Genomic DNA, 23,210 nt, shown 5'->3' with positions numbered 1-23,210 from the left:
CTTGTGAGGAGGCTGCTGAGGCTCTGGGTGTAGACCTGTGTTGTTGACCTGTGTTGTTTTAGTTTACGCCGTTTAATGAGAAATACAGAGGAAAAAACTTGACGTGCCATAACATTTTCTTTTCTTTCAGAATATATGAAGAAGGAAGAGAGAGTATCCCTGAACACCCGTATCTCTTTGAGGTAAATATGTATGTGAAAATACAGTCATGTAACCTGAGTGTATATGTTTAAAACGCGCAGCTGTTGATCAACAGCTGAGCTATGTGCGAGGATACCACGTAAAAAGGAAAGTTTACCTCAGCAAGTTTACCTCAGCAATACCTCTTCGGATCTGCCTCTACCTCAGGACGGAGAAGGAGACCCGGGTACCCGAGTGCCGCCCTCCCGGGGCCAGCACCAGCCTTCACCTCCCCGCTCACTCCTGCGTTCCACCTCATTTTTTTTGCACTTGTTAACGGTTAGGTTGTTTAAAATGGTTGTCAGCATCAAGTATAGGTGAGTGTGGGAGTGTTATGGGGTGGAGGTCGTGTGAAGTGCAGATGGTGGGTGGTCTGCTGTGGCCAGGAAAGAGGTGCTACAGCAGCTGCACTCGGTATTTTCATATTTCTGATGGCACGCTTTTTACCCAAGGACTTTTATGGGGAATGGGCTATCTGTATGAAAATAGCTGTTGCTTCTAACAGCTTTTGGAACGTAGGAATGGCTGGCAAATTTCTAACGCTACTCAGTTGTATTAATCTTGGGATTTATATAAGTTTGATAATAGTTTGAAAATGAAATCAGGTGATTATTTAAATATACTATAATGTGAAAACCAGACTAGATGTGAAGAATCAAGCAATAATTCTCTGTGTGTATGGAAAAGCCTAAGTAAAGATTCATATTCCTTCATTCTCGAGAACAGGCTTGAGTTATTTAATGCCTCCAAACAGTGTTTAGAGCTCTCATGAGACATTCAGAGGAGTGATCAATTGATATTTAAAGTTACTTTAAATGAGTATTCTCCGTCTCAAGGATCTCTGGTGACGGCAGCTGCTACTTGATAACAATGATCCCTCGTATTTTGGATTATCGGAAGTTTCATTCGTCGAACCGTACTTAAGTTTCTCATAGAATTAGCCCATAAGAGAATAAAATTTCTATGTCGGTTAGTTGAAAGTTGCTGTATTTTTCACAGTTTATTTGATTCCACCTATGGCATACAGTAACTGTGTTCTCCTGAAGTAAGAAAGCCTTAGTTAGAGTCATAATGGTTGCAATAGAGTTGGAAAACAGTTTGTGGAATTAGTTAATTTTGCAATTTCTGCTATAAAAAATTACTGAAATGCAGCATTTATATGTGGTGTATTAAAAAGTTTTAATTTTATTTCTTTTTTCAGACTGATGTAGAGATCTGGTTGATTGGTAGTAGTTGCAAAAGTCCTGTTGAAAGATTCTGGAATGGAAACAATAAGATATATATTTTGCAGAAAGCAGTAAGTGTGTATGTTAGTTGTTAATTTTTTAAATGTAATAGACTTTTGAATTCCCGTTTTCACGTACTTTTCATTCTTTGACTTACCTATGCGTTTCTCTTAAAAGAGACACAATGAAGAAAGTGACCCCTTGGAAGAATCAAATGCAGATGGTGCTACTTACGCCGCTGAGCTTTTGCTAAAGGAGAGTTCTGGACCAGTGGCTCTTCCTGTCAGAAGGGCAAAGTAAGTGTCAGGGGCCCACCTTCCATTTTGATGTAATTTTCTTTTGCAACTTTTGTCTCTCTTCCTAATATTCAGCACCTGTATTATTTTCAGTCCCCCCAAATTAAATTACACATTAGTTTAGTGAGGAGATGTGACCATTTTTCATCCTAGAAAATGGCCTCCCTGGCTAAAAGTATTCCTAACAAAGTAGTTAAAGTCAAGGTACTGGAAAAACACTTGTGAGCTGTCCCGTTAGGTTAATGGGGCTGTCTGGGTGTAGGTGAGCAAAGCAAGCTTACTAAGACTTCAATGCTTGTTTTCGTAAGGCTTCTGTTAAAAAAAAAAACCAAAAAAAAAACCACCAAACCAAAACCAACCAACCAACCAAACAAAACCCCCAAAAAAACAATCTGATGAGGGTCGTTGGCTGTTATTAAAATACCAAGGCATGATACCAAAACATGGTGACTGGTTTGCTTAACTAACTTGTCCTTTTAACATGCTTAAAATGTAGAATTCAATCATGATTTTGGAATCTGTAGTCTAAATTAAACTATTATATTAAATATATTCTCAGTTATAGTCTCTAACAGCCTCCTTTGTGACTATTGTTCTAGCTGCAAGAAGAGGATTATAATATTGTATTCTTTATGTAAGATGATTTGACATCTGCTAACGAAGCATGGTAGATAGGAGTTAAGTTTTATGTAAGGGATAAGGTTTAGCTATATTTGCTGGCATCTTATTTTTTTTTTTTCCTGTTCATATTCGCAGGCAGTTGATTTCCTTATATACAATGGTACAAAACCCAAACATGACCCACTTGAAGATAAGTGAACTGGTTGTACTTCCTCCCCTCTGGATAAGGTGTGACGGTTCTGATCCTGAACATACTTGTTGGCTTGGAGCTGAGCCTCTCAAAGCTGGAAACAAAATCACAGGGATCAGTTTTTATATGGTGACATGTGATGGTAAGGTAATAATGTGACACATAAAATTAAATGAGGAAGGCTTAAAAATTGGGAATATTGATCTTTGCCCTTTGTGTGATGCTGGTTGGTACTGCTCTATATTCCTCCTTTTAAAAAACAAAAGGGAGAAAAAAAAAAAAGATAGAAAAGAAAAGATGTTTTTAACCCATCCTGTGGGGGGGGAAATAACTTTTTAATATACTTAATGCACAGGTATCTGTGCAGGCCTACCTTCACTCAGCTGCAATAACTTAGCAAATTTAAATTGCAACTGCTCGACTTCTTATACAAGCACTGACTTACTAAACATTTACGCATTATCTTCAGCTCTTGTTATCAGTAGGACAAATGCAAGAAGAATGCCTGCTTTCTAAAGGATGACAGGAGTTGTACTTGACCAAATGGAGTAATTGAGAATTAATTTTAAATGCCAAATTGGAATTGTATCAAATTTTTTTTTTTTTATTTTTTTTTCCTTTCCTAGGTCCTACAGCTGTTGAAACCTATTTTGCAAACCTGGACAAGCTCAAAATGGCACATAAAATGAAACATCATTCATCTATTGTAGGTTTTTATGGTCTGTCACATTTCCAATGAAAGTTTAAAAACTCTGGTTTTGGGAAGCTTTATAGGTTCTATTTAGAAACTCACCTTAGTATGATTCTATAGTATAAGAGTCTCTTTTGAAGTAACATTTAAGCTTCCTATGTTGCTATGCATTTGTCCGATATTAGCCCTTTTTTGTGTGTGTGTGAAATTATTTTAAAATTATTTTGCATGCGAACAAAACAATCTTGTGGTGGTTTTGATGTTTTGGGTTTTTTTAAATCTGTTCATTCTAGGTGATGACAAAAGGATTTGCTCAGTATGAACTTATTAGAGATGCTGCAATAGAGGACACAATTGTAGAATCTGAAAGCAATATATATGTCGATATTACATGGAATGCTGTAGATAAGATTCTGGAGACGCCTCCACTAATATCAGCTGCCACATTGGTAAGTCAAGAAGGAAAAGCAAACCAACCCAAACTCTTTCCATGGCTTATATCATGAGTAGTGTAAAGGATAGAAAATAAGTTTGCCTCTTGACATTTATGTTTATTATTCTTTATATAAGCAACACAATGTGTTCATAATCTAAATTATAAATTATGGTAATATGCATTTCACTAATGAAAATTTTAGGATGCTTGATTTCTAAAGTTTGACATGAACTTCTGGAACTTTCAGAATATTACGCTGGAGTCTGGGAACCCCAGAAGTCCTGTACATCAGCTATATAGAGAACTGCAGTTTCTCCTTGTAAGTATAAGTGAGAAATTCCAATTTCAGATTTACATGGAATGGTGATTTTATATGTTAATAATTTACTTCAAATAAAACTTCAGCAGATGTTACAAAGATAACTTTAAGCTTTTATTTTACAATAAACTTTGAGTTCAGTTTTAGGAATCTTGAATACAAAGAGGACAACTCATGAACACCAAAGCCAGGAGATTCAAGAAGTTTCTAAGTTCATGGTTAGCTGTACAGCGAGAGACATACGAGTCTTGGAGAAGTTAACTACATTTTGAAGTATGACATGTGCAGAACCTCAAACAAGAACTGATTTGTGGTGTTTTGATTTTCATGCTGCCTTTAGGCTTTGGCCGAAGGTTTGAAGACAGGTGTGACTGAGTGGCCTGAGCCATCAGAATCTGAATCAGCTGTTGAACTGGTCCAGGAATTTCTGACTGGTAATTGCTGCTTGTTACATGGGGAGAGAGGGATGTCACATTTCACAGAAATAAAAGGAAATTCCACATACAATTTTTAAAGTATTAGAATTAGAGATGTTAATTTCGATGCCCTAACCACCTGCATAAAGTAGTTCAATAGGTTAGTCAGTACATCTCTGTCATTTTTCTTTCTCCTAATATCTTGTATAAAAGTAATACTTGTTTCTTTATAGAAAGGACACAATTGTGTTTAAAAAGCAAGTGAGGGAGTTCTAGATACATCTTTCAATTTGTCTGACATGCACATGAACTTCTAAATGTGCTCAGTGTCCCTTTGGTGGTGGAAAACAATACTTTGATAACACCTTAAAATGAAACATCCATAATTACTGGTTCCTTCTGAAAACCATTGTCAGCAGTATGTGTCTTGTCAGAAGTTTAAGATATTAGAAAACAAACCTAAAAAGAGAATCAGATGTAGGAATGCACCAAGAGATTTTCAAATGCAACTGTAAATTTTTTTAGTATGTAGATAAAACTTGAACAAAAGATAAGCCAGACTAAAACTCTCTGACAAATACATGTGAAAGGAAACAAGAGACACTACTTAGACCACCTGCTACCCCTTACTGCTTCCACGCTGGAACTTAACAAGTTAATAGTTAGATAACAGAATGTTGTAAAGGTATATGGGGAAAATGTATACCTTATAATAAAAAATATTAAGGAGTTATCTTTCAGACTATATCCTTACTCAGTAAAAACCAATTAAAAATGGATAAATTTTGTCTATTAGCCATCCAGTCAGTGTATTTGTTAATTATAATGTGCCTGGGGATTTATACAATTGGTTTGATATGTTTTTTCATAGTGATGAAATTTATTTTTCTCTTCTGCTAGATTTAAAGAAGGAGCTGGATGGATATTGTATATCTGGAAACAAGAATGAACTGGAGGTATATGCAATTTCCTACCAATTGCCTTGTCGTCTTGTTTCCCTGATAACTGTAGTTACTTCAGATTTTGACCATGTCTTGTATATTATTTATGTAAGTATGTGAATACATAGACATAAAGATGTAAAGCAAGAGAGATCTCTTGCTTTCTGTTTCTGCCATGTAAAAATAATGGAAGAAGGCCTTACAGGCAAAATTGGGAATTCCATAGCTATCCTCTAATAGAAAGTCCACTGTAATTTTTACCTTCAGAAAACCTACCTGTTGTTTTTATTCTAAATGGTCTGCCAGTGTCCATTATGCGTATTTTTTTATACAACTTAGTGGTGTGGAGCCATTTTGATTTGCTCCTTTCCCTTCCTTTTTCACTGCCAAAAGCTTGCAAATTGAACTGTATTATATCAACTGCAATCTCACTCCCTTTTCTTAACCATTGTCTGTTGTCTCCTAAAGCTATCAATCTCATGATGTCCTAGTTTCTTCCAGGAACTCTGACTTTTGTGCCATTGCATTCTATCATGAATTTAAATTAGGCAAGAAAAGCAATGATTTTGGGCCAATTTAATGGTATCAATTGGATATCTGTCCTATTTATCTAGAGGTTTATGATATCCTAAAGCAATGGACAAATTCAAATTTTAAAAATGTCTTCAGTTATACTAAGATTATTTTTTGGTTTTCCCCTTTCAGCCTACAAGGACAGGTTTGGGTCTTTTTCCTATTGAGAGGGAAGTTGCATTTTGTTGATTAGCTAAAAATATAATGATTTCTGTATCAGCTAAACCAGAAATATTCAGGATCAAGATAACAGGAAAATAGTTCTCTGTTCTGAGAATCTATGTATGTATTAATTTTGGTCTCCCAGGGCACTGCTAGGTATACATGCAGTTATTTAATAATCTGTGAGTTCAGTGTAGTGTAGGTCATGTTCTGAGTTAGTGCTTGCTGGACTGTATTCTTGCTATTTACCCATGACCCGTGCATTGTGCCATTGTAAGGCAAAAAGGGACCATCTTGAGCTCAGCAGTTGGTTTTTACTAGGCAATCTGGTCGAGCTTTACTTGGCTGTGATCAAAAGTCTTTCTGATAGTGGGCTTTGCTTCCTCATCCAAAGCTAGCAATTATCCAGTGTGATAATTCTGAAAAGAATTAGTCTCACTTTTAAATAAAAATATGCTTCTGAATTACTATGCACTGGTAATTTCTATGCAGTAGTTTCCCTGGAAAAGGGGAAAAATTAATGATGCACCCAATTTTGATCTCTGGAGAACATTTCAATTCAGAAGGTCTTTGAATCTTAGGCATCCTTTTTTACTTAAGACAAACTCTTTCAGAAAATCAAATGTGACACGGCTGCAGTGGACAGTTCAATAAAATCAATCTACAGTGAGCGAGGAGACCTCGATTTTGCTGAACAATTATGGTGCAAAATGAGAAGTAAGTGTATTGTGGGTTTTTGCCCCATCTGTTTTCCTTTAATTCTTCTGTTCTCTGTATCTACTATACTGTATTGCTTTCTCAGTGAAATGAATATAAATTTCTCTGAGTTTTAAGGACTGATCACCTTGTTATCAACAGGCTTTTTCTACAGGAGTTAATTTTAGGTATGTAAGATGATATACTTTCTTACTACATATACAGGTAGATCAACATCTACCAGGAGATACTATATTTATTTTTATTTGATTGTAAAAGGTACTAAACAATTGGTAGTACTCATCTGCTCTAAAACTGGAAACTTTATACAATTTTTGTCTTTCTAGATCTGAAGGACAATGTTTGACTTGATAAAGCTGCGCACAAACTTTATCATTGTTGTAATACCACTCGCAGTCCTCCAGTAAAATACATTTTTATTTATTTATTACTATTTTTTCAGATTACTAATTAACTTTTGTTAAGCTGTTCCCGAGATTTTAACAGCTCCTTTCTGTTTGAGGGATGGAGTTATGCAACTTTTAAATCCTTTTCATTCCTGTTAGCACAACCGCTGCTGTGTTTGAATCGAAGCTAGATAGCCAAAATGTACTCTGACTGCAATGTGCCCTGCTTAAGGGCAGTGTCAGCTGCAAAATGTATGGAGGCTTCTTTCTTGCTTAGGAAGCAGTTAGTTGGATAAAAGGATACTAATAGTTCATATTCTAGATAGATGCTGTTCAGTTAAATTTATAAAATGTGTTGAGCCTCAATGTATATAGAGAGAATGTAGCCACAATGTGTTATATGACAACCTGCATCTGCCATGTCCTGTTCTCTAACAGTCATATGCAGCCCGGTGGTCTCTTTTGATCATCGTTTCATTAGAGTAACCCTTTTTAAAGTCACAATATGACAAACTTCACAAAAAGCAGTGCAATCTGTCATTTTAGCTATCATTCTTTAAATGAGGGGTTTCATTCTTGCAAGTATGTGTTGGCCTATCATTATTGACTTAACAGCATGAGAGCGAGCCTGGGTTGATAAATAAAATATTGCATCTTTTTTTCTTAAGGTGTCAGTTCCTATGAGGAGTTGATAAAGTGTTTCACATTGATCATAAAATCCCTGGAACGTGGTGAGATACAGCCCTGGGTATGTATTTGTGTGTTCAAATTTTGAGTCGTTTGAAGTAGAATATAGTTCTTGTCACTTTTAACTGCCCCTCGTTTCTGTGTTGTATTGTTTTTAAATTACTTTCACGTGTCACAGTTTGCCTCTGCTTCCATGGTGTTGCACTTCTAAACAACGTTTTGACACTTCATACAGTTGCATCACAAGAAAACTTTTCTAATTTTTAGATTCATCAAGGGAGTAGCAGTTTGTTAAGTAAATTGATTCAGCAGTCTTATCATGGAAAGATAGAGGTCGTTTCCCTCAGTGGCATCACTCCAATTCAAATGCTCTTGGAGATTGGTTTGGATAAGATGAAGAAGGATTATGTCAGTTTTTTCATAGGTAAGCCTAATATCTGTTAACAAGATTAGAAATTCCAGAGAAAAGATATTCTATGCAGGAAATAATGAAGTTTTTGGTAACCTTGATCTCACTTCTGCTCCCATCTGCTGAAGTGCTGTTTCCAGCCTCCTCAGTAACTGTACTTTTCAGTTGTATATGGTTTTAAAATTTAAAAAAATAAATGTGTTTCAAAGCAACTATAGCTTGCGTAACCATCTGCTTCTTTTTCAATTCAAAAAAACCTTCAAGTAAAATAAATACCAGGCTTATATAACTGTGGACTGTTTTGTTTTCTTATCTGTTTGCTGTGGGTGAAAAAATAAGACCCTCATGCTCTTTCTGTCTTTTCCTTTAATGGTCTACATGGGTTAAAAGAAAGTCAGGCAAGGACACTTATATGTAATAGCTGTGTTTGTACAGTCTATAATATTTAGAAAGATATTTTTGATTATTCTTTTATATATACTATACTTGAAAAAAAAGCTAGGGTGGAACGATTTTTGTAAAGTACATTTTTTCTTGAAAATGTTGTGGTTTTGTCTGTGGTATTATAGCACTTTTTTTTTTTTTCTCCCCTGAATCTGTAGGAGGGATTTGTGTTTTACCATTGTTCGTACCTGCTTCCTTTTCCTTCATCTTTTCATTTCTTCATTTCTTTTTTGCTTTGTCATCCTGTTTACATTCTTTGTTTCATTTGCTTTTTTTATTTTCACTATTTGTAAATATATGTCCCAAGGAAGGTGGTTGTCTGGAAGTATGTGGTAGGTTTCCTCATTGTGCAGCCTTGGTGGTAAATAAAATGATGCCTCTACCATGCCAACTTACAGGCTTTTTCTTGTTTTGAATGAATGAGTAATCATGTCAATAAATAACATTGCAGTCCTAGTGACTTGGTGCTTTTCTTTGGTAGAATTCCCTGTTTGATTACCTGAATGTTGCTTATATTTCATCTGACGCTATGTAGTAAATTTCAATTTTATTCCCCCCCCTCCCCGTTCATTTTACAGGCCAGGAACTTGCAACATTAACCTACTTGGTGAGATATTTTTTCTTTTTTCTTTTTTTTTTTTTTAAACTCTGAAAACAGTATAAAATAGAACACACTTAGCTGATGGTGGGATGCAAGTCATATCATTCCTATAAGCTGAGAAACTGAATTGCAAATCATGAGGACGGAACACCACACTGCAGAAATGTCATTATGATGTTTCCTTATTCATATATTATTTCCCAGGTATCTGATATGGGTTGTTGTCAGGCAGGACAGTGAACCCTTTGTTCATACTTTGATAGCATGGAACTTTGTTTTGAGTCTGCTGGGCTTAAAATTTTGGCTTCTCAAAAGAAGCAGGAAAATTATTTTAGTATGCTGAGGATGTGTTGTGTGTTTGTAGAAATTGAGTGTCCAGTTAAAAGCAAAAGATGTTTGCTCTTCCAGGATTACTTCATTTCCACATCTGTAGATCTACAAGAACAAGTTCATCGTGTTCAAAAGCTTCACCATATGCTGGAAATAATGGTCAGCTGTACAGTCTTACTTCAGTTTAAACATGAGAACCTCTTCCCTTTGACGCAGTAATTATTTCATTTTTACTTCTTGCTCTTTAAGTGACAGTAACAAATAGATTCTCTTTGACAGTTTTAAAAAAACTCTCTTTAAAAAAAAAAAGCATCCTTCCTTAATGTTGATGACAATGAGACTGCAGAAGTAACAGTTGGATCTTCCTGCTAAATTTTGCTTTATGACTAAAATTGAAAACCAAAGGAAATCATAAAATCTGAGAGTATAGTTAATTTTGCACAAGGTTTATGCAGTGTTGCACAAGATTTTCTCCAAAGAGAGTTAGTAACTAGTTGATATCTATTGCAGAGTTTGCATGAAGTATTATAAGGAAAACCCTCTGAACGAGAAGCATGTGTTCCAACTGCCAATCAGACCAGCTCTTATCAAGAAGTTCTATCAAAAGTAAGAGAAACTTCAATGTTTACAGCATTAAAATTCAAGTGTGACTGAATACCTGACGGGATTTTGACATTTTTTTTATTATTTTCTCAGTAGTCACCCAGAAATATGGAAGGTGGACATAAGTAGTGGGCATGGACCGAAGGAGGTTAAAACAACATGGCAAGTTAGTACTAATCCTCCTGGTGAACATATGACATCAAACAATACAGGTAAGGAATATTTGTGGTTAAATGAAATAATGAAAGTACACACTTCAAGCAAATTCAGTTTTTATACTGAGTTCAGTGGGTCTGAACTTTGACTTATACTTACTTTTCGGCAAAAGCAAAAGATGTTTTGCCTTAATAAAAGGGTGAGATGGTATTTATAGAATACAAAACATTTTCATGAAGTGGTGACTTTCTGCCTTCTCACCTTTGCTGTTATGTTTTTAGAGTTAAAATGACAGAATAGTTCCAAATGTGACATGATTTAAGTATTCTTCACAATATCTTATATCTAAAATCTTTGCCAGTGTGTCTGAGACTGTGTTTGAAGAGAAATTTTCGTGTTACTGAATGCTGGTCTAGTCAGAGAAGCAAGCAGGTGCTAAGGAGAGAAGACATGCCTTGCTGCAATCAAATGTAGAACAAGTGAAAAAGCATGAGAATGGGGAAGAATTAAGCATAGAGACTGGTATAGAAATAATTTGCCTTTTTGGGGTGTGAGGTTTGATACAGAGTAATGGCTGGTGAAGCTTTCCTGTCCTCAGTTTTGTCATGAAGTGCTCCTTTCAGTAAAACTGCAATTTTGAACCCAGTTCTTGAAGCTGCTACATGAACTAATCTCTACAATTTCTCTTTCTAAGAATAGCGGCTAATCGCACCTTTTTCTTTTGTCTATGCAGGTCTCTTTTCCGATTCCACAGTTAATGCAAGCAGTGAAGAAAGAATGTATTTTATTACAGTGGCTGAGTGCAGTCAGGTGCATTTCACATAAATGCAAGTTACTCTACAGGCAGGCCCTTGAAAGGTACAGTAAAGGGGAAAGCTCAGTATTATCTGTCCAGACACTATATTTAGAAATACTCTGATTTGAAGCACAGTACATCTTACTTATTTGCTTTAGTGTGCTTGAAGTGATGTACACATCCATAATTCATCTGTATGCATCTAGTTTGTTTATAAATGTTGTGTGATTATGACTGTACAGTATAATTATTTTGGAAATATAGTAGATATTTTTGTTCTTATATTTACAAACATTCAATAAAGTTCTGCGCTTTGGGGTTTTAATTTTTATTTTTATTCATTAAGAATTCAATCAGACACAGTTCAAAGTGTGAATTATCTTATCCCAACAAAAGAAGCAATATTGTCATGTTTTCCTGGGGTCAAGTGACGTTTCATCCAGATGTATTTGGAAAGCTGTTCATCCAGGGCACTCTGAACTTCTGACAGTTTGATTTTCTTTGTCCATTTATTCATATATTTTGGAGTGTTCTTGGATATACTTCTCTCTCCTCTTCAAATTCATTTTTTTCCCCTCAATGCAAAGGGAATTATTTTAACAGTGTTGTCTTGTATGCTTTTGCGTAATTTTTTGGAAAAAAAAGTTCAGTATGATTGGCCAGGCATAATCATTTAAATATGTTGAGATGATACTTGCATATGTTGTTATGTTGATTAGACAGTGTATGTGATGTTTTGGTAGCGTAATTTTAAACAATTACATAGTGTAGTATATGCCTATTAAATAATTTGAGACAGAAACGTTTGGTATAAAAGAAACTATTAACTATTGATAAGTAAGAATAAGGAAACCCCCAATATTCATGCTTTTTAAAAACTGTAAATTTCTATTATTTCTGGTTTCTCCTCAGTAAATCTCATTTCTTACCCCTTTCCTAATATTACAACTTAATAACTCTCAGTTTAATAGCTAGCCTTTGAAGAGAAGCTATGAACAAGGTCCTTTTTTGGATTTATGTATTGCTACTCTGCATTCAGTATATGTACATGCAGTGTTGAAAATATAGTGCAAGCTAAATAGGAAACCTGGTTGTTGCTTTGCTGTGGAGAAGTCATTTTGAGCACAACAGGACAAATATAGCCAGATGGCCATATTCTGGAACAAATTTTTTATAAAGCATGTGCCTAACTTGTTTCTACCTGCAGTAGAAGTGAATTTGAGGTGGAATATTGCATTCTGGAAGTGCTTGGATTACTTGTATTATGCATTTCTGTGTGGAATATATTATAAAGTCGTATGAGATAAACCTAGCTCCTTGTAAACAAATCTAGAGAGATAAGAGTCCTTGGTTTAAATCTGCCTCAGCAGTTGTCATCTTTGATTAATCACTTCAAATAATTCTTCTCCACACCTAAATAGTAAGGCATATATTATCCTAACTTTTAGACATGAATAATAAGTTAATGTTTAAGCACTGCTCTTGGAATATTTAAATCCTTTTCAATTTTAAAATTATGCATTTGTCTCTCTTCAAATAGTAGTTACACGCTAATTAAAAGTCTCTTGATGAACAGATTGAAATCAGAATTTGCAAGCAGCTTTTAATCACTTGAAATTTGTACTGTCAAGATTTGAATCACTTTGATCTTAGCCAACTATTTTTCTGGTGAAGAAAATGTATAGTAGTTTCCAAAATAATAAGAAACATAAAACCTGCTACTTAAAATCAATAGAAAGTAAAGCAGAAAGAAAATGTACTTTGGGTTTTGATAAAAAAAATTATGTTTTGGGAATTGAAAAGAAACTATAGAAGCACTAGGTGGATAGGTGAAGTAATATTTCTTTACACTGGTATAAAAAGAGGCATCTGTGGTAAACTTTAACCAATATAATAAACCAGTTGTGTTTTATTTATTATGCAAAATGAAAGTGTGTATAAGCAGGGAACTTTAACTGTGATTTCGAAGGTAGAATATTAGTAGAACAATACTGATGAGTATGCAGAGTGTGAAAACTGTAGGAAGAACAATTTCTGTCACCATTTCCATGTAAGTAATCAGGGAATCTAAAATTTGAGAAATGAGTAATATGTAAGAAATTTAATCTTCTGGAGTATACTAATTGTTAACTTAGAGTTAACATAGATTAAGGATTTTTTGAACATTTATGACTAAAATTATTTTGTTAAATGTTGACACTGGCATAAACAGCAAACAAACAAACAAAAAATTTCATATAAGTCTGCAAAAGCTGGAGCAAATCCGAGACAATTTTTCCCTCTCTTTTTCTTCCTAAGGTAAATTTTTGAACATATGTCAGTGCTCAAAGGGCTGCAAAAATTGTGCTTACTAGGAATTAGCTTCAGTGCATTAGCAGTATTGTACTGTTCCTTTGATTTTTATTCCCCCCACCCCAAGGGAAGGGTAGAAAAGAAAATTGTCAAAGAGAAATCCTTGGGAAGCACTTTAGCCTTTTTATGATTGTTCTGTAGCTCTCTGAAAAATTAGATGGGTTCTATTTTGTAGAATTTTACTCCACAGATAAGCCTCAAAGGGTTCAGTAAACACAGTTAATTCACATGGAACATATAACTCTGCAGTCGAGTCTAAGTAGGATAAACTTAGGATGACTGCTCTGACATTTTCTACCATGTGGAATTTATCTCATCATTCTTATAAGACTTTTTAATACTTATTTCATCTTTCTTAAAAGTTTCAGAAATCCGCTGCTGTAGACTATTCTCCTAGTTCAGGAATTATGAAAGATCCTGAATTACACTGGGAAGGTCTTAAGTGAGATGGATTAGCCTGGCACTTTGGAAACTGCAGGCAAAGTCTGCCGTATTATGTACTCTGGAGCAGCTGCTCTTAAGTTGTGGTGGCGTTACCATGAGTATGAAAGAGAAAAAAATGTGGCTTAACACCACCTTAGGCTAGTACTTAGCCTGCTTCTTCTTTTTTATAGTTCCATTTTATGTAGAAGACAAACATTCAGAGATTTTCTGTGTACATGGTTGTCTTGATTTGTCTGGGTTTGTTTTATGTTTGAAAGAGCCTTTAGCACTTTTATTATTTTAAGGATAATACCGTCATCCCTAGCCTTAATTTTAAAAAGTAACTCTTTCAGTTTGTGTATTCCATTAACATTCAAAGCTGATCTGTTTAGCTACAGCGATTTTAGTTAGAGAGAGTAAATAAAGACATTTTTCTTTAGAGGCTTGTTGTATTTGAAAGCTGTTGTGCTTTCAGGGAGAAGATACCTTTTAGGACCTGCTAATAGTGGTATTCACAGAGAAACTTAAAAATCTGAAAGTTACATAATATGCTTTTAGAAAACAAAAGAGAAGACGCACAATTACCTGTCTCGAGGAGTTGATGTGTGGTAGAGCAAGTGTCCATGGCCTTCCGATGCCAGTTTTCCACCTGAGAAGGTTGACATGTAGCAGTTCTATTAGACTGTAATATTCTGTCTCTTTCGCAGCAGCTTCTTCTCTGTTCCTGAACATTTGTCCACTACAATTGACTTGAAACTATTTTATTCTGTCAACACATCATTTTCTGAAAGTTTCTTTGTATCTTTGTGATTTTTATTGCGGTATATTTCTTATAGTTAATTGTTTAATAAAACTTTTAAAAGTGCATAATATTCCATATTATTTTCCAATAAGGTAGCAGGTATGTGTAATTTTCTGCCTAGAAATCTGACAGAGCACTGGTAACTTACGATTCAGAATTTTTGATTACATCAGTAAGTCCAATTAGAGTTCATGAAATACTTTAGAAACAGTAGTTGAGGCTATTTCCACTTTCTCTGTCTCTAGAGGCCTGATTTAACACAACCCTAATTTACAGAACCAAATTGTCATTTCATGTACCGTATTCACGCATGTTGTTTCGTGAAATTCAGTGTGATATTTGCCCATATATTGAAGAAAAAAGGAAAAGAAAAAAGAATAAAATTAGCAATTGACATCACCTCTCTTGGATTTGGGAATCCATTTGCACTGATAATCTTTTTATAATAGTCAGCAGATGCCTTTGGATATCGTGGTTTGTTCTTGTTTTTAAAATCAATGTGATAAAATCCAAATCTTTCAGAGAAGCCTTTGTTCCATTCAAATTTATCCAGCAGTGACCAAGCAGTATAACCTTTGACATTAACACCGTCATTTAGAGCTGTAAACAGAATACAAATTATTCTCTTAAACTTGTTGCCTATTTTTGTCATCCTTAAAATATGGTTCTATAGGTGGGTTTTTTTATGCCAGAAAGAAATGGGGAGGGAGGGAGGAGGACAGAAAAATGGCAAAGTATAAAGTAATTTAGATTCTTTGAAAATGTTATCTTTAGCTTAGAAGTACTAGAGCTCTATAAGAATGGTAATTAGGTGCAATTTCTCTTTTCTAAAAGTGGAAACTGATGATTCATTACAGTAGTAAATCTCATGTAGATTATTGTATTTATTAGCATCAGTACGTTTGGCTAGGTTATCGTTTTTGTAAAAATTTATTAGTCTAGTTTGCTGTCCGTTTTGATCTGCAAGTATTTATTTCTCTAGGAGGTAAACTACAAGAATAAAAAATAATCAGAAGGTGAAAATGCTCAAAAAGCTCATGCTCCAAAAAGATGTTTTTAAAGTTACCTTTCAGTATTTCATTAATATATCCTTTCAGATACTCTATCCGCCATTCATCACACAGTTGAGTACACTGTACCTTTTCAGAAACTCCATTCTCTGTCACATAAATGAGAGGGTTCCCATACTGTGTCTGCAAACAAAGATATGTTTAGACTGGTTCATATAAACAAATTCATCTTGTTTTGACAGAACATGAGATTCTTAGTAAAATGTTTTAAAAGCAATTTTCTAGATTTATTTAGTTACCTTTAAGAAAAATGTGTAACTGGGAATTTAAGTTAGCTACGGTTTTTATTTTAAAATTACTGAATTCTATAGTTTTCTGAACTGAAATTAAGGTGGTTTTTTTGGCAAAGAAACTTCCCAGTATGACAAGATAAACATATAGGTGAAACTGTTAAATATCTAAAATAGTATAAGTGCAGCTCCTGCAGCTTCTGCATGTAACCAGACATTTTGTTCACTTCCTTTTCAAGATTTACTCTGTCATCACCTTAATGAAGTTGAGTAATCTTCTGAATCCCCAAGGCACAGAATATAACCACTTAGGTCCTGGAGCTGGCCATTTTGGGTCTACCAGTTCAGCCAAATCACGGTCGGTGTGGTAACTGGACACTTGTAGAAAGGGAAAGCTCTTCTGTAGAACGTAACGTGTAGTAAAATGACCTATTCCCAGGAAATCCGATGTGCCTTTAATATAGGTTTTCTCTTGCGCTGAGAAAGTTGGTAATCTTGATGTCCCCAGGCCCTGCTGGGCACTCTTCCTACCTGTCAAAATAATTATAGGAAACATACTTCTGAGGAGCACAGAAATTTGTTTTCTTTACCTCACCAACAATAAATATGGTTTTCCTGAACTTAGTGTTAGTGTAGAGGACAGTTTAGTTTGCTTGCTTTTTTAAGGTGAAATAATCTTTAGTCTTTTTGGTTTGGAGAAGTATGTTGGGTACAATACATGGAAAAGACAGTGAATTAAAGTGTGGGGGTTTTTGACTTTTTTTTGTGTTTGTTTTGGTTTTTTGGTTGTGGGTGGTGGTGTGTTTTTTTTTCCCCAAAGAGTATGATAAATGTTGACAGAATGCTTGGAAACACAACATGACAAGAACAGAAGGGCTTTACTGCTGGGTACATTGCCTGTCGTCTTCATTCTGTGGAACCCTTTAGAAATGCAAGCTTTAGTGATGAAAAACTACTGGTTCTTTGCCCTGAGGTGGAAAATCCAGAAAAATATTTAATGACTCCCTGTCTTGGTTAGGCCACTAACAATGGGCTATGACTGAAAAAGTGAGGTAGTTGCTTCCTTTCCTGTTTGGAGCACTGAGACGTGCAGCTGTTGGGCTCAACAGCAGCTCAACTTTTTCGTTCCAGTACGTCCCCCAAACTGCTCAGGAGCTGCGTCTAGCCCATGGGCCATTTGTTGCTTAGCCATGTCTCACCTGTGTCCTCATACTTGACTAGACTACACATTGGTCAGGGGCTATTCTGTTGTAATACACTGCAAGCGTGTAATTTATTCACGTTATAGTCAGTTACTGGGGCTTACCTACATAATTCTTCATAACTTCTGGATAGTCTCCTCTGTAAATTGGATTTGCAAACCATCCCAAATGAAACTGTATGTATCTTTCAGCAGCATCTCTATCTGTTTGGCTATGTGGATCAACAGGTTCACCCCAGCCACTAGTTAGCGAAATTCCAACCATACCTTAAAACACAAAGTGACAGTTCTGCAGTTTATGCATAATCTTAAAGCCCTTAATATAAATAGAAGCATAATCACAGAATGAATCCTTATTACCTTGCTGCTCACTGCGCCATGTGTTATTGTAAGAGTGCCATACCTTTGCATGAGTCTGTAAGTTTTAAAAAAAAGAGATAATCTTGTGCACATTTTAATCGGTTATGCCATAGTTGGTACAGAAAGCTAGTGAAGATCAAGAGCAGTTTTTGCACTAAGGTGTGTCTGAAAATATCACATAATTTATTTTATTTATATTGTGGAAGCTTTCATTTCATGTAAGATGTCAAAAAAGCATTTATGCAAGTTTCCTTCCCTAAATTCCAGGAGGTCCCCATGAAGGTAATACGCAGCATTCAGTATAGTGTTCTGTCCAGTGTCTCCAGTCTTTGGATGTCTTTGCCTACTTTATTCAGGCAAGTGAAAGTTTATTTTTGCAAGAGCTAGCCTTACTGAAGTAAATTCCAAAATCTGAGTTCATTTCAACAGGTCAGGATTTTACTTCTTGTTTCTGGAGTAACCTGGATATTTTCTTATTCAACCAGTTTGAAACATTCTGTAAAAGAGACACTTAAATTATAAGGAATAGGATTTTACTTCTTGTTTCTGGAGTAACCCGGATATTTTCTTATTCAATCAGTTTGAAACATTCTGTAAGAGACACTTAAATTATAAGGAAACGCTTAAGTTGTTGCAACAGTGTTGCATCAAGCACCTGGCATTTCATGCTACACCTGAATTGGTGTCTAAATTAAATTGGTGGTTTAAAGTCAGGTGATAATTTTGATGTGCTAGTTGGAAATGACAGCATTGCCAAACTATATTTCCATCTAAAGAGCAGAATCAAAAAAAACTTAGTCTGCTAAAAATTCTTAATTTACACATACTTTAAAGCACAATTTTAGTTTTACTTTAATTATATGGTGTGCTGCTTTGTATGCTCCGCATCCACCGAGCTTCAGTCCTGGTGCATGTTCTCCCGTTTCATAACCCTTTTCAGCAACTGCCTACGAATACATAGAGTTAGTTATTCTCCGAACAGCAGAGCTAATGAATTTGCTGCCATCCTATGGGCTTGGATCGTGTGCCTTTCTGCATGGTCTGTCTCTCTCTCAATCTCTCTCTCCTCTCCAGTCCCCTTTTTCCTTCCCCTCTCCTTGGCTCGCATCTACCGCCCCACTGCTTGGTTGATAATATGCTGTGGCTTGTTGGAAACGATGTGTTTGGTGACTAGGGTTAGTGGACTGAGTCACCAGCTTGCTGCTCCCTGATGAAATGCATGAAGGGCAAGTTATAACTGCCTCTCTGATTTCTGTGCCTCTCTCCTCTCCAGCTGATGATTTTTCAAAACTTCACTGAAATTTTATATCTTAAAACCTTGCCCTTGTGCCGAATCTAGCCACTGAGATTTTTGGTTTTAAGATTAATGGCATAAGCCTCTCCCTCTCCAATTTTTAACCTACTTTCCTGTAGTGTCACTTCCACAGAATTTTGGGAACAGAACTGTGTTATGGGAGTGATCGGAAGGAAACTGATAACTTACCCAAGGATTACTAAAAGTAATCCAGTGTTTCACACGATCGCCAAACTTCTCAAAACACAGATTTGCATAATCATTAAAATAGTTTATCATGCTTATATTTTGCCAGCCACCGTACTTTTCTTGGAGAACCTTTGTAAATAAGAATTTGAAGAATCAATAATGTTATTTGAAGTTCAGGTGCTTATTAAGAAAGATTTTTATTTATATTTCAGTAACTCAGAGATTTTTCAAAACTTCCATGTATATCAACTACAATGTATATAAAATGCAAACGAATAGAAAATAATTATAAGTGCACTTAAAAGCATGCAGGCATCTTTAAATATTTTTCTAAAGTACACATTGTCCTTAAACTTAGAAATAAGTTCCCTATCAGAAGCATTTATATTAGACATTTCGCTAATTTAAATATTGCCTAACCTGTGGAAGATCCCAGTGGTAGAGGCTCACGATAGGGATAATATTGTTTTCCAGAAGACTATTAATTGTGTCATTGTAGAACTGTATTCCCTCCTCGTTCAATTGTTCTGCTGATGAAACGCACAGACAAGGAATTATCTGGATTGTTTTTCAAATAACTAGAAGAATAGAAATCTGAAAATTTTAACCAAGTTTACACTACAGGGATGGGTGTACTGTAATGGATATGTAACGGTTAAATTTTGTTCTGCAGACAAAAATACAGAAATCTGTTTAACAGTAACATTAAACATCTGTGGTATACTCATGAGTAAAATTACTTGCCTACTAATACTGGTAAGAATATGGAGAATGTGTTATGCTTACTTTTGATGCCAGTGGGCATAATCCGAGGCCATGAGATAGAGAATAGATAATGATTAACTTTCAGCTCCTTCAGTAACTGAATGTCATCCTGTGAAAAGAAAATCCAATTAACGTAGCTCAAGTCCGAGCAGAGTAACTCTTCAGTGGCTCACCTGTCTTAAATAGTACTGAATGCAGAAAATCTATAGAAGAGTTGCACGAAAGAGGATTCCATCCGTTATTCTCTGCGTTTGCTTTGAGATGATGTCTCTTTCTACTTGTATACTTCCTTTCTAACCATTTTTTTCTTGACTTTATGAAGAAGTCCTGTAATGTTTTGTGTTAACAACTATGGAAACTGAATGTTTTCACCATCGAATAGAGAACAGAAAAATAAGTTGAGGTATTCTGTCACACAATTATATTTATGTCAGAATTTGTAATGTGCATGTTTTAAAAAATAATATAAGCCTGTAAATCTTGACCTGAAACACTTCAGCTTAGACACAAAAACATTATTACGCAGGCTTTCATTTACTCTCTCATACTGGAGTTAGCACAAAAATAAATTCAGTGTAAATACATGTTCTTTTTTTAAAGAAATCATACATCTTCAATATTAAATTAAATTAGAAATTGATGGTATATGAGCCAATGCAAAGAGAATTCTGATAATGAAAGCAAATAGAAAAAGAGTGCTTTTCTATAAAGAGGACCATGTAACTGAACGCATATAAGCAAGTTTTAGAAAGTATCTCAAAATACAAGCCCACGGTAGTGAGCAAGTGTCAAAACACTATTCATTTATGCCAGAATCCTCTCTGAAAAATAAGTCCTGTGATCATCATGTCAATCTCTTCTAATGCAACAGCCCAGTGAGCCTCAGAGTTCCAACCTCCCTGTGGATTTTTATTAAGCTGTTCTTTCAAACTTTGACTTGTTGGAGAGGGATCAAATGAAATCTCTTCTGCATTTTCCTGTTTTAGGATAGCAAGGCGTAATTATCTTCTTTCCTTAGTTCCTGGCGAGACCTCTAGTTCTCCTTTGGATTTCATATATGTGGAAAAACCTCAGTGGAATATAGCTTTTATCCATTTAGTTGGAATTCTAATTATGTAATATTGGCTTATCACAGTCATGTGGATTCCTCTTGCTGCGTATCTGTCTGTCCTCCAGAACAGTAATTCTAAAATTGTTTTTGATAGTTTTAAACTTGGAAACCTATTGCTAATAGAGCTGCGTTGATTATTTATTTGTTATCCATTCAAAGAAATGGAAAACATTCAGACTGAGTTTTAAAGCATCTAATGGTTCTATTATTCTTAAATAGACATAGAAAACCTTTAAAGCTGCTCAAACACACCCACACAAAAAGTTATTTTTATTCAAAGCTCAAATGTGTTCCTTGTTCTTGTTCTAACTAAGCATTTGGACTTCCCACAAAATTTAGAATATTTCTTTGGTCACAAAAATCCTGAAAACCTGAGACGTATTTGGGAAATGCCTGTAGTGTTATTGATTCTATGAGATTATTAGGAAAGAAGATTTAACTGAACTAATTGAAAATATCATCCCTTGGCTTGCTAAGTTAAATGGGCCTGTAGAGCAATTAAAGCATTTCATCTTTACTGTTATTTCAAAATGGGAAATCAGTATCATGGAATGGCTTCAGACTGTTTCTAGCGGGACAGTTCCTCTTTAACGATACCTTAACTTTGTAGTAGCCATCACATGCTGAATCTCCTGTTTCATTTCTAAACACTTTCCCTTTCTTGTGAGTAAAAGCATCCCAGATACTTGGTCCTTTCCCATCTTTGTCCCAGGCCCCTTCAGTCTGGTATGCAGAACTTCCAACACCCCATAAAAACCCTAAAGGTAAAAAGAAGTGAGTTAGGATTTAAACATTTTCCTGAAAAACTGGTCTTCGTACTACGTTTTCATATGAGAAAGTAATTGATACATCTTCACAGCTGCATAGCTTGGTGTGAAGTGTGCATGATTGCATGCCTACTGAGCAAGAGGCCAGCGTTTTCTATGTGAAGCTCTATCGGGGCATAAAAAGGGGCTGTCTGAAAATGTGATACAGACTAAAGGTATCCTTTTCTGATGCACTGAAAAAGGAATCTAATTCTTTCGTATATGAAACTTTGTTACTATTATTTTACAGTAATGAGGTAGTGCATTGATAGCATGGCAGAAATGTCTTACTGTAAGAAAAAATTAGGTTCCTGCATCTTTTCTGCCTGCTAGTTTTTATGGGCTTTTTTAGCAATTACTAGTGTAGCTGTTGTTATGTAAATATATATAAAAAATTCTGGATTATTTTCCTAGTATTATACAAAAGGACATGATTCATCTATTTCATAAGCCACTTAAAAATTTGGGCATGAAAACAAATCAGTGCCTGTATCCTTTTGGTTTTGATTTTGGTTGAATGAAATACGAGTGCATATAAATACACGTTGGAGAAAGGACAAGGTTTCATAAAGCAGTACTGAAGAGTGGATTAGATAATACTAAACAGCTTGAAACAAACCCAACACAATTATTTCACTCATGTTCATTTCTGAAGTTAGCTGCATAACAAAGGAAATTTTTACTTTGTAATTCTTCATTAGTTGTAGATAATTTATGAAAAAGGAGAAGAGTTCTCAGGTGTGATTTGTTATACTGTGCATCTTATTCAATCACAGACAGAAAAGGGAGATCTGGATATGAAATATTGATCTATTAGCATTTACTCAGAGTTTACAGTTTTAAGTGACTATATGAAGTGCAGGGTTATGTGAATCCTTGTATTTCCTGGGCCACGTTCAGAAGATGATATTAAGTGTGCATTCTGCAAGAGCCTGAATTTTTGTTTCTGCTGTTTCCCTGGAAGGACAAGGAAAACCCTTTTGGTAGCTTTCTTGTGCAAACACACAAGTAGATATAGAGCATTATAAAACCCACAATCAATTGTAGTTCGAAAGTACCAGCTGGAAAAGTGCCATAATAGAAAGAGCCTGGATTATTCTTTGTCCACTGGAAATCCTCTGCTGTATTCATTCGTATTATCGGCACAAGCATACACCATATTCTCAAAATGTAAGTCTTCATCACTGTTAATTTCATCACTGCAAAGTGTTCTCTGCAAGTTCCCACCTGATAAAATAGAAGAGTGTTGTCAAGTATTGCTGCTCCACAAAGTAGGCTTAGGGTGATCAAAAGGGGAGAGCTTATTTTGTCTGCTGAATGGGTACGGTTTTCATTGAAGGCTAAAAGCAGTGCTTGGGCTAAGTGGAAGATGCAGTTAAGCTTCTGGCAGGGTGATGAAAGTGAGGGAAGAATGAAGTGCAAAGTTA

The 23,210-nt window shown here is 35.4% G+C and overlaps 2 protein-coding genes across 2 annotated transcripts; one reads left to right on the top strand and one right to left on the bottom strand.

Moving 5' to 3' along the window:
* Positions 1-137: 137 nt before the first annotated feature.
* ZWILCH (zwilch kinetochore protein) lies at positions 138-11,499 on the top strand. The gene is made up of 17 exons (XM_009702885.1): positions 138-182; positions 1,382-1,477; positions 1,584-1,702; positions 2,459-2,655; positions 3,140-3,219; positions 3,498-3,653; positions 3,888-3,959; positions 4,300-4,393; positions 5,276-5,331; positions 6,666-6,768; positions 7,823-7,902; positions 8,109-8,265; positions 9,273-9,301; positions 9,704-9,840; positions 10,136-10,231; positions 10,322-10,440; positions 11,118-11,499. The coding sequence occupies exons 4-17, from the start codon at positions 2,481-2,483 to the stop codon at positions 11,207-11,209; spliced, it is 1,446 nt and encodes a 481-aa protein (XP_009701187.1). The 5' UTR covers positions 138-182; positions 1,382-1,477; positions 1,584-1,702; positions 2,459-2,480; the 3' UTR covers positions 11,210-11,499.
* A 1,632-nt stretch (positions 11,500-13,131) lies between these two features.
* Positions 13,132-22,935, bottom strand: LCTL (lactase-like). The gene is made up of 13 exons (XM_009702886.1): positions 22,842-22,935; positions 21,575-21,735; positions 19,888-19,975; positions 19,522-19,628; positions 19,102-19,230; positions 18,470-18,565; positions 17,619-17,673; positions 17,364-17,525; positions 16,314-16,588; positions 15,824-15,950; positions 15,158-15,357; positions 14,541-14,604; positions 13,132-13,247 (listed from the first exon to the last, which is right to left on the bottom strand). The coding sequence occupies exons 1-13, from the start codon at positions 22,933-22,935 to the stop codon at positions 13,132-13,134; spliced, it is 1,674 nt and encodes a 557-aa protein (XP_009701188.1).
* Positions 22,936-23,210: the final 275 nt, after the last annotated feature.

Source organism: Cariama cristata, unplaced genomic scaffold (genome assembly GCF_000690535.1).
Source record: "Cariama cristata isolate BGI_N322 unplaced genomic scaffold, ASM69053v1 scaffold8586, whole genome shotgun sequence".
Taxonomy (NCBI): Eukaryota; Metazoa; Chordata; class Aves; order Cariamiformes; family Cariamidae; genus Cariama; species Cariama cristata.
This window is presented reverse-complemented; position numbering and strand designations above follow the sequence as displayed.